At 39.9% G+C, this 12238-nt stretch overlaps 1 protein-coding gene across 1 annotated transcript in view; it reads right to left on the bottom strand.

The window, feature by feature from the left end:
• The window catches only part of TTN (titin), a 379656-nt gene that overhangs the window by 216909 nt on the left and 150509 nt on the right, over positions 1-12238 (bottom strand). Inside the window, exons 96-107 of the mRNA XM_085645211.1 lie at positions 8728-9015; positions 7532-7624; positions 7140-7422; positions 4265-4445; positions 4032-4121; positions 3678-3945; positions 3115-3375; positions 2443-2652; positions 2273-2350; positions 1731-1757; positions 1038-1088; positions 840-887 (exon numbers count right to left, since the gene is read on the bottom strand). Coding sequence (XP_085501337.1) covers positions 840-887; positions 1038-1088; positions 1731-1757; positions 2273-2350; positions 2443-2652; positions 3115-3375; positions 3678-3945; positions 4032-4121; positions 4265-4445; positions 7140-7422; positions 7532-7624; positions 8728-9015 — 1878 coding nt within the window. The remainder of the gene's footprint in view (positions 1-839; positions 888-1037; positions 1089-1730; positions 1758-2272; positions 2351-2442; positions 2653-3114; positions 3376-3677; positions 3946-4031; positions 4122-4264; positions 4446-7139; positions 7423-7531; positions 7625-8727; positions 9016-12238) is intronic.

Below are 12238 nucleotides of genomic sequence, written 5' to 3'. Positions count from 1 at the left end.
TTATATGAACATAGTGCCACAAAATAAAATAATCCACTTGCATCTCATCAAGCACATAACAATCAATGGTGGGCATTGTGTTTTGTTGTCAATGAAAATGACAATGCAAATGAAAGAATGTGAGATTTCACTCTATATCATCTGCTATAGTGGGGTAAATGAGACTTTAGTGGTGAGATATAAAGGAAGAGGCAAGGAATGGAAATGTTAGAAAATGACAGAAGACAATAAGTGTGGATTGCATCTACATTAGAGTATTGTTTTTCTTATGATTAAGAAGCAGGTTTAACAAATATTATATAATTAAACTAAGCAAAACATATTTTGACTGGCATCAACTCCAAACAATATGCTGTAGAAAATACTAATGGCTTTCCAAGACTGAACAACAGCTGATGAAAGTGAACTGAAACAGAAACAGTGACAGAAAAACTACATATCTTCAAAATTATGTATTTATTTATTGCATAACTGTTACTGAGAAACAAGTTAAAGGATTTACATGTTAACAATTTTAGCTGTGTTTTAAAGGCAATGTTAAGGCATGTCATGATTACTAGGATAGACATTCTAAAATACTCAATTAGTTACTGGGTAACTGTCATGCTCTTTTTGCAACACAGTTTATATGTTAAAATTAGTGATCAGAAAAGCTGGCTATGTTATAAATATCTGATCAGATATCAGACACATATATTACGTCTGTAAATGTGAGGGACCGAACAAAAGTAAGTTATATCACTATATTTGTTGCCACAAACTATTTTAGTATCTAGGAAAATATATAAGGTCAAACACTTTATATAAAATGTGTTGTACATTGCAGCCAGTTATGGTACCTTTCTTGGGCTTCTTCTCTTCTGGTACTGGTAATGGAGGAACGATTTCTTAGAAATACAAATAATAGGTTTTCTGTCAAATCTACCCAAATTCAACTTTTTACTCTGTTTGGCTTCTGAGTGAAGGGTGAAAGAACTGTGGTAATGTTTTTAACATTTCAAGCAGACACTTATTTAAAACATTCACATGTGCCTTACCTTCAATTAGGATCTCTTCAGGTGGATATGAAATCTTCGAGTCAGGAACATCTGGCGAATAATATAGTGAGCCTAATTAAACATATGACCAACATTCTTGTATTCCAAATGCTGCAGTTCTTAAGCATAAACTCATACAATATTTATGAAGTCCTGCTATGCTGGGCAACACATTTGAGCTTTGGCTCTAACACCTACTCTCCCCTTAGTGTGTGCACTGCTTGACAGTTGATATCATCAAACAGTCAAGGTAAGCTTGTATCTGTTCTTGATTTGGAGGGAAATTGGTCTGTTTACGTTTTGTAGGGAAACATAATTTACTGATCCACTTTCGTTTTGGCAAACACCGCTTTTAACAATAGGAGCTTCCAAGTAGTGGAGGTCTATTATATGCGATACTGTCAGCATTGTGGTCTAAACAAAATCATGATTTGTTCTAAAAGGGAAAGGCCAGGCAGTACATTTTGTCACCTATTGATTCTATTGCACGGGGACAAAATGTTGAACTTTGGAAGGAGGTAACAGAAAACTACTTATTGAATTCTTTGGTAAACTCTAACTTCCAGTCAAATTTGTTCGTTTTAAAGATATATACTCATGCTTAGGCTATCAACCATGCAACAGTATTCTTGACATAAGGTTATAGATATTTGGCAAAGACATTTAGGTATCTGTTTTCTTGATATTCCTTACCGGGTGGTCTTAATTCCAATTTGATTTCTGAAAGAAAGCAGAGGGATTTATATTACTTTTCATTAATTCAAATACTATCTTCTTCAAGCATATCTTTTCTCTACAGGCTGCATTTCCAGTCTGTACAGAAAGCATATAACATATAACAGGATATATTATGGTGTTATATATGAAACAATTACGTCCTTAAATGGTAATTATTCACTTTATTAGGTGTCACCATGCCATAACGTTAACCAAAGACAATAGTTAAAGAGCAGTGTTACTGTGAATCCCACAGTATCTGCCAACTATTGTGTCAGGTGTTGTCTGATAGTCTGAAAGATGACCTAGTACCCAGCACATGGTAGTAGGATGTTATTTAACTGTCCCAATAACTTTCAGAAGAACTATACAGAATCATTTAAACATAATTTTGCTAATGCTGTGTTGAAGTCAGTTCCCTATTTTGATTTCCGTATGGCAATGTGACACTTTTGTTGAACAACTTTAATTTTACTGCACAGCATTAATTAGGGAATACACAATTGGTATCCACCTACCTTTAGTCATCAAGTAGAGTTCGGCAGTGCTTGTTGCTTCACCCCTTGGTTCTAGACGAGCGATTACAGAATAAACTCCTGAGGCAATAAAGACAAGTCAATGTGTGAGCAAAAGAAGGTAAGAGGGAAAAGAATAACCAAGTAATTCAGGTGCCATTCATCAAACAAACCTTCATCTTCTGCAGAAACACTGTGGATGGTCATGTAATGACAACGGCCCACGGTTCTGAAGCTGTACTTTTCACTTTCACGCAGTTCTGTTGTTCCTTTATACCATGTAACGATTGCATCATCAAAAGATACTTCACACTCAAAAGTGGCTGACTCATGTTCACTCACTACAATATTCTGTATGCTCTTTGTGAACTGTATTGGTTCCGCTGTTGGTAAAAAAATAGACAAATAATGTTTTCAACAGAAGTATTACTTTCTTTAATTTCAGATGACAATCCATTTCCTTCTTCTCTGATCCAGATTGCACTATGTTACCCTTTGAGGATCTACTTATTAGTACAGTTCGCCATTATTTTTCCATATTATTTGTTGCCACCAAAATTCACCCTACACAGTCCGTTCTCACCTAAAATCCACACAAACATGCTGCTCTCCATCTCTCTGTGCATTATTTTTCTGACGTTCTATTTTAAATTATAAAAAGGTTGACAACGTTGACAACAATGTTCAATGCTATGCACTACTGCACTTAATATTATACAATCCCCAGATCTATAAATAATGAAGATGTGACAAGACTGTACTGCAGTTTCTCTAGGATGAGGGTTGTACTTCTCATTATTAGAAAAAGATAACATATTTGTAATTCAACAACTGGTTTTACAAACCTTCAATCATTAAATCTGCAGTGGTTTCCAGGCTCTCAAACTTGCAGGTGTATTGTCCTGCATCTTGAGTGGTGACATCCTTGATGATCAGTTTCTGTATTTTCTCATCCACCTCTGTTCTGTATCTACCACGTGGTGCAATTACCTTCCCATTCCTGTACCACTGGGATTGCACATTTGGCACAGAGAATTGACAGGTCAGAGTGCAGCTGTGTCCTTCTCTGATAACATTATCCTCAATGTGCCTTTCAACCATTGGTTCTGTTACCAAGTAATAACATACAGTTAGTATTTTGAAGATGTTACTGTCTTCGTAAAGCTACTTGAGAAATAATCAGACTTTTCCACATGTCAACTGTTTTAATTTAAATGCTTTGTGCTACTCAGAATGTTTTTTAGTGTCTAAAAAGACTGCAACTATTAGCTAAATATTTGCCAAACCACTAATGGTAACAAGTCACAAACTTATTTAGCCAATGTTTTACATTTTATTTGACCAGAATATAGATAACAGATTTCTTTACAAAGTTATCCTCAAACACAAACTGGTTATGTTTACTCACCAATCACAGTTAGTTTAGCACTAGAGATATGAGGACCGCAGACAACTCTAAAATTTCCTTGATCTTGTGGCTGGCAGTTCTTGATTTTAAGAATGTGGCAGTCATTCTCAATGCTAATTTGATACTTGTCACTTGATTCCAATTTTTCTGTTCCTTTGTACCAGGAAAGCTTGATTTCTGGATAGTTGATCTTAATTTCACACTCAAAGACAGCCTCATTCTTAGTTAATACTGTTTGGTTTTCAATGTCCTTGATCAGAGTGATTGGCTGGAGAAAAAGAAATCACATTAGTTCAAATGCAGTTCCTACGGTGCGCAAGAAACTCTTGTGTCAACACACACACATTAGCTTACATCTGCCTGGGTGAGTCTTTGCTGAATGAATTGGACCAATTCATCAAATTCTTGCTCCTCCGCTTGGGACCGCCCCACTGTTTCAATTTCCTAATCGGAACACAAAAGGTTACATTTTTTTGTTTACATACATAATGTTTTTCTAATTTTCTACGATCGACCGTGTAAGTGGCCAAATTATTAGCATAATAATAAATGTAAATATTTTTTTTTAAATGCAAATGAATAACTACCATTCTATGGCTTTCCTCTTCCCTGCTTGCTTTAAGCAGCTCAAAGGCTTGCAGGAGGCCACGGAAGTCTGTAATTCCATACATGCGAGCATATTTTTCATATTCCTTCGGATCAACATTTTTTAGAAGTTCCATGATATCAATGGGTTGCTCTTCTTCTTCCTTCTTCCTGGTTGGTGTCCTATTGAAAGAATAAATCAGTGTAACAAGCTGAATTTTGCAAAAATGAATTTATTTAAATCACTATTAAATATAATGTTACAATATTCTTCTTACCATTTTTTTTATTTGTGTGCAATTGATTAGCTTATGAAAGCTAATGTAGGCTTGCCAATGATAATTAGCAGGCAATAACATGTGAAAAAGATGCCAAAACTTCTCTGAGAAAGATTCAAAACCACAATTTGCTAATTAAAATTTGTACTAGATGATAAATTGTTTTCAAAATTAAACCCAGCTTTCTCGCTCTGCTCCCATGCATCCCAAAAGTATGGATTCCCTTGCTGATGGATGACTTGAATAGTTTGCAGTTATTGAAAATTAATAATTAATAATCAACAACTTAAGGTCTCCTAAATTATTTTCTGCCTATCCTGGAGTGTCATTCGTCAACAAATTATCACCATGAATTACATTTTGAGGCAATCACACACAGACAAGACTGAAATTCATCCTCCTCAAAGAAACATACTTAGGTAAACTATACCCAGTTACTCACTGTTCTGTTGTCGATATATCACATCTTTATAAATGCCCGCCCAGTAGCGGATACCCCTGTATTTCTAACTTGATTGTTTTTGTTTTGTCATTTTCCCATCTGAGCTTTCACAAGATCTGCACATTATGGTATTCCACACCCACATCAAGTCCACTAATTCATGGGGCACTGCTCTGTCATGTTACATTTTGGGAGGTGACATTGTTAAAAATAATATAAATAGGTTAAGGATAGGGTTAAGAGCAAATACATTAAAATAGGAGGATAGGAAAGTCCATCCCCTCCTGAGATTATGTAATAAATCACAATGTAGTGATGGTGGTGTTGCGCCTGATGATATTGTGGCATTTGATATAAAGACAAACCATACCATAATCAATGGGCTAGTGCCTAATTTTCACGTCCAATAACTTGTGGACTTTAGCTCATGCACTCTAACACACAGAATGAGACGTTGCAGTTCTATTTAAACTGCTTAAAAAATGTAAATACATTATTAAATTGTTGGAAATTACCATCTTTTGTGTGGCATATTCACAAATTTTTTGCCTTTACTGCTTTTGCTGGCTGTGGTACTCTGTGCATCTTACTGCTGCTAATCAGAGGTAAAGTTGCTGTGTTCCCCCTTTCAAAATGATGAAATTCGCTTACCCCCATTGCCATATTGAACGTACCTATCAGTCCCTAGTATAAGGTTCCTAAAGTGTACCCATGGCCTGTAAGTTAAATGTCATTAGTGGGCTGCAGCAACCATTGTGCCACCCACTGCAGTGACATAACAAACATTACTGCAGGCCTGCCATGTGTAGCCTGACTGTGCAGGTATTATAATCAAATTCAACCTATCAAAATAACCTCTTTTGAATGGCATAAACCCTCGTTTTAAATGTTATAAATCACTCCTGAGTAGGTCTCAAAGCCATAAGGCAGGGTACATGATATTTAAAGGTAGGACATTTAAAAGTTAAATGATAAGCATTTTCTTACAGTGAAAGGGGACAAAAGGCTGTTTTCATTGTAGTAGGGTGAGCTGTTCCATAGGAAAGCATCAGAATACAATATTAAATGTAATATCTCTGTCCACGAAAAACAGCTACAGAGTTAATTCTTGGACTTTATGAAATATTTAATACAAGCCCCATCACTGGTAAAGCACAATTTCTAATAAATGTTTTAGAACAGGTTCTTTTAGAAAGTGGCTTGTTACCTACCTAAGGCCAAAAGAATACCCTTTGCATGAGCATTCAGTTATCACAGAGGAGCTGAATAGCCCCCTTTTATGAGCTGTGAACTTGCTCCCAATGCTGAGACAAAGGCCTTGGGTTTGGGGAGGTGTTATGGTTCACTGGCAGGCTGACCATTTGAGCTGTGCCCAGGAACTATTTAACTTTTCTGATGCTGGCCCTTTCACAGGCAGATGTAGCTAATACCTGGGCCCGCTACCTTCCTTTGTCCCCTCAGCTTGTCAAAATAGTGAAAATGAAATCTGGGAGAGGGTCTGACCCCTATACCAGTTTTGAATGACTACAGAGGAGGGGATGCTCATTTTCCTAGCCACACCTTTACAGTGGAGCTTTGTTACAGTGGAAGAAAGGTCTTGCTATGTCGGTTTTGGGCAGAAAGGGACACTGTGGGAATGCTTGCAGTAAGGCACACAGCAAGTGTTGCAAACGTGGGCAGGGTTACCCTTGTAAGCTTTTACCTCATTGGTTAGGGAAGGGCCAAGATTCACCCCCACAGAATAGCATCAGGCATAAATCTGGCACCCACAATACCATCTTAAGAACAATTTTTGGACCTGTGGAAGGGCAGAAGACTATACCTGCTGTCCGTGACCTGAAAAGAACCCCAAAGACTGGACCTGTGCTCCATCTTATACCTAGGACAAAGAAGTGAACTCCAAGGGTCATTAAGGCTGACCTCCTGTTTGCGCTACAGGGACACAACAAGCTCCAAGAGCCCCTTTCCTGCATTTCCAACTGATCAGCTCCAACTAGACCTGCACTGTACACTGCTACTAGCCTCTGATGGGTTCATGTTACTTGCTGACCTTCACTAACGCAGTTCATCCTTACAAAACCACGATGGTGTTCATGTTGTTGAAGTGCATACAACTTGTAAATGTACATCCTATAATTTCTTCAATTTTATACTTACTTCTTTAGTTTAGCTCGAAGGTCTCCCTCTATTGTCTCCTGCTTTCTTTCCTCAACCTGCAAGCTTGTGCTGCATTCAATTTCGCCGTGTTTGTTGACAGCTATGCATCTGTACTGGCCAGAGTCAGTTTTGGTTACATCCTTAATTTCTAGTTTGGCTTCTTCTCCCTTCTGCTGTACAAGAATGCGGCCTCCTTGGTTCAGTTGTCTCCATTTTCCTTTTACCCATTTAACATTGGGAATTGGGTCACCGCCAACCTTGGCTATGAATGTGGCTGTACTCTCTGGCAAAAAGCAAAAATGCTGAATTAGTCTATCTTATTTTCTCATGAATAAAAGTTATATATAAGCATTTGTGTCCTTAAGACGATTCCAAGATCATAAGATGCTTACTTTCTGTTACTTTAATGCTGCCTGGTTCTGATTTAAAGAAGAGTTTTCCATCAATCGGTGCTTTTTTCACCACTGGAACAACAGCTGGTTTTTCTGTAAAGAAGAATACAATTTTGTGATAACATGGTATAAAGTCACCTTTACAAATGTGAAGACAAATACTGTTTGATCATGGACAGGGAATTGTAAGTGCATAATTAAACTTTGAATTAATGTGTGCTTAACCTATTAATGCATCCATTTACATATGTAATTACACATTGCTGCAATAAATCCACCAACTTGTGTTTTTACTCGATTACAATAATATATTTATTGTAAAAGAGTATATCTATCTATCTATCTATCTATCTATCTATCTATCTATCTATCTATCTATCTATCTATCTATCTATCTATCTATCTATCTATCTATCTATCAGATAGATAGATAGATAGATAGATAGATAGTCTAGATAGATAGATAGATAGATAGATAGATAGATAGATAGATAGATAGACAGATAGACAGATAGATAGATAGATAGATAGATAGATAGATAGATAGATAGATAGATAGATAGATAGATAGATAGATAGATAGATAGATAGATAGATAGATAGATAGATAGATAGATAGATAGATAGATAGAAGTCACTCATTTTAGTACATATTAAATAATGAGCTATACTGTGAGGCAAACCCAGTGCTGTTTGTGTTTATTTAGTATATGGAGGCTAGCTAATGTTTCGGGCCATGTTGGCCTTGCTCACAGCTGTAAAATTGTTAAATTCCTCAGTTCAAAACATATGTTTATGTGAAGGAGTGGAACCAACTTGTACCAGATGAACCATTTTTAGTGTAGATTTTGTTTTAAATTCCATGTGGGAGTTTCCCGTAATGGAAAGATATTGCATTTTAGGCTGATACAAGTCAGTTAAGAAGAAATTTATGGTGGTGGCAAATCATTGTGCCTTAATATGCCACGAAGGTTTGTGGTGAATGCTATGAGGCCAATATAGAATTGCAATAACTGGATAAAGGATAGCTTATCATAACATATATCTACTCAGTTAGAATTGTGTTACATACAGACATGATTCTTTTAAAGAATTATGAATCATTTTATCATTTAGAATGTATTTTATCATTTCAGTAAGTGGTCAAACCAAATATCAGAATATTTCCAAAACAGCATCTCATGTCACAAACTTACCTTTGATAGAAACTTTTGCTTTGGAAGTATCGCTTCCTGCAACATTAGTAGCTTTGCACAAGTAATCGCCAGAATCAGTTTTAGCAACAGTTTTCAGTTCCATACTGGCTGTTCCCTTGATAAAGCCCAGCTTGCATTTCTCTGATGATTTTATTTCCTTTCCAGCTTTAAGCCATTGGACTTTGATTGGCTGTGATCCCTGGACATGACAAGTCAGTAGCAAGGTCTCTCCTTCGGTTACCGTCATTGGTTCTAGAGGCTGATCAAACACTGGAGGTGTTTTGGGCTCTGGAATGGAAATGCATTCTTCCTTAAGTAACACTTTTTTGAGTGCTTTGTTTAACAGTAGAAATAGTCTAACATTGGTTGTCATAGTGATCGCGTTCTAAATATGAATATTTCGAAAATGTAATGGATAACTTGATGTAGATAGATGCCTTTTTTTAAACATGCAGTAGTTGATTATTTAAAACTGAACTGTATATTTTATGTTACTCCATGAAAAGGTGGTTTGGCACAATAAAGGATTTAAATGGCAAAGTTACAGAGTGAATGAATGAGTGGATGGGTGTTTGAGTTGAAAGATGCATGACAACAGTATATTTCTTCATGTCTGCAGAAGAGTCATCAATTTGGCTGTGACCACCTCCATTTTTTTGACTGCTGGTGGTTACTTACTCTGAAAGAGCCCTTAGCTCTGCTAACCAACTACTTTTCTACTAGTTATAAGTCTCCCCTAAGGTCTTCCCTAGGTGCCCCAAGGGTAGGCTGCATTGATATAAAAAAAGAGCAGACATTAAAAAGGCTGTTTTATAAGCTCTGGTAAGGAAAAACAGCCAAAGTTGTTTTTCCCTATTGTAGTGCTGCTAGCCCCATAGGCTAACACGGGGAAGGCTTTATTAAACTTATTAAAGTCTATCATTGGAGCTAGCTAGCAACATCATCGAAAGTATTAAATCAGTGGTCATATTAAATCCAACAGCTTGCCAAGGTTAGATCTAATTTAATGATTACAAGAAAGTTGTTTTATAACTTACTATCCTGAAGTTACCCCAAATAGCCCTGTAGCAGCCTCTTCAGGTTGGCAAGTCGTTGACAGCCTCAGCCAAGCTACTCTCTGAGTAGGTGTGAAGAGGCATGGGGCAGCAACAATACAGCCATTTGGTTGGAGGAGATATACTTCCTGGAAAAGCCAGGGAGTGGAAGGGGGCTGGGGAGATGAGCTGGACTTCAAAGGCAGGAGAACTGATGTCATAGGACCTAGGCAACCCCCACTACCTTGCTCCCCCGCCACATGGGAGCACCCAATTAGATTATGAAAGGGGCTGGAAAGGGATGTAGTCAGATGTTAGCCACACCTTTGGTTTGGGTTACATAGACACACACATCAAGGAGAGATTTTCTCCATCTCGATTTTAGTGAAATTCCAGCACCAAGTACATTTTGAGTCAAAAATGCAGGAAGTGGTAATAGCAGGTGGAAGTAACTTTACCTCTATTAATTGGATTGTCCCCTCTCTTGCTATTCCAGAATGGAGGATAAATATGGGCAAGCTGCAGGAGCTCCTCAGAAAACTGTCAGGAACATCAGAAGAAGAAGGACTGCCCTAATAGACCCTTAGGGGTCTATTATGATGTCGGGCGGATTGCCACCGCCTGCATGGCGGTGGCGATCCACCCGACATCATCCCCCGCCCATTTCCCCCTCCACCATATTTTGATTGCAGGGGGTACCACGACGGATGGGAAGACCGCCCACCGCATTTCCGCCCGGTCGACGAGTCAACCGGGCAAAAAAGGGTTGAATATGTTGGTGTTGTCTGCTAGACACTGCCATCCATATTACAATGGGAGCTGGAAGCAGCCTTTCTGTGGCGGGGTTGCCACCATGGAAAGGCATGCATCTTTAACTGTTGGGGGCCCGTTGCAGGCCCCCAGGATGTTGGGGGTTGGGGGGGCACATGGGGGGGTACCAATGGTACCTCCCTGCATTGGCACAGACAAAGTGGCAGGCATCGCGCGGTGCCTGTCAGCTTGTGCATGCCAATGCACGATGTGCATTCCCAGCATTGTGGCGGGCGGTGCTGTGAGTACCGCCCGCCACAATGCTGGGAATAGAGAATGCCACCGCCACGGTGGCAGTGGTATCCTAATTGCCAGTGCGGGACCACCGCACCACTGGAGGCCGGTCCCAGCACCGCTAGGGTGGCGGGCGGACAAAAGTCCACCCACCACCCTAATAGACCCCTTAGACTGCACCACGGAAGGCTTGTACTCAAAAAGACTGCACCTGCTGCACTCTCAAGGCCCAAGAAAAAAAAGGGCTGAGCCTGACTCAGAGGAAAAGAAGTGGACTCCCGGATCAGCAAAAGGTACATCAAAGCTGGGAGAAGTCACCTGCAAGACCAAAGAGAGGATCAGCCCAGTTGATCAGTTACAACTGGATTTTTCCTGGGCCATGCAGGTGCATTGTGAGAAATTGAGTCCAGGCCCACAAGAGGCTATCCAGAGTGTCTGCACGCTTGGACTGAGCTAGTGGACACTCACTTTCCTCAAAGAAAGGAAGAAACTTTCAGCAAAAATGTGCAGAAAAGCTCAAGGAGGGGACCGGCTCGACGTCGAGTCAAATCACTGTTGTCAACTCGGTGTAACTTTCTCCAGAGGCTCAGCAAGGCATCACGCTGCAGAAGGCTGCCACTGTTGAATCGAACTTTCGATCCAAGAAGCCCAAGTTCCCGCGGATGAGGCAGTTGATCAGAGAAAAGCCCCAAGAAAAAGACTAGGACTCATTACGAGTTTAGTGGTCTTCAGCTGAGACCAACACCGCTGCGGTTCCAGGATGACCACCAAGCCCATGGCGCACCCACCTGCCGAATTATGAGTTTAATCCAGGGCGGGCAGGTGGTGCTCACAGCAATAGTATGTTCGGGTCATAGGAGAGATGAACAAGCATACCACCGCTGTGAAAGAGCATGCAGCACGTTCCTGCAAAGTGTGGCATGCACCGTGTTGTGCATGCCACTGTGCAGGAACGAAGGTGCAATTCCCCCTGCACACACCCCCATGGCCAGATTGACTGGGCCTGCATTTCTGTCACCATTTTCATGGAGGGGTCCCAGCCATGTAATAGGCGGTGAAAATGTAGGACGTAATATGCGACGCGTGCCGGCATCAGCACCAACAGCATATTCAGGCCTTTTGAAGACCACTGCGGCAGTGGGATCCTTGATCCCGGCGAAGGCGGTGGTCTTGTGATGGTCCCACTACCACACTTATAAGAGGGCGGACAGGGGGTGGTGGTCCGATGGGTGGTAGTGGTCAGACCGCCTCTAGGAGTACGGCAGTCCCAGGACCGCCATACTCATAATAAGGCCCTGAGTCCGAAAGTAAACGTTTTACCAGGACCTAGCCCTCATCCTATCCAACCCACGCTTCAACGTTATTGGCCTTAAACATTGACTTTGTCTCGGTCCAGAGTAACCAGATGGCGGCGAGTAGCGCTTTAAACTTTT

The sequence above is a fragment of the Triturus cristatus genome, chromosome 3_1 (assembly GCF_964204655.1).
Source record: "Triturus cristatus chromosome 3_1, aTriCri1.1, whole genome shotgun sequence".
In the NCBI taxonomy this organism is placed as follows: domain Eukaryota; kingdom Metazoa; phylum Chordata; class Amphibia; order Caudata; family Salamandridae; genus Triturus; species Triturus cristatus.
Note: the sequence above shows the minus strand (reverse complement) of the source record. Positions and strands in the feature narration are given on the sequence as shown.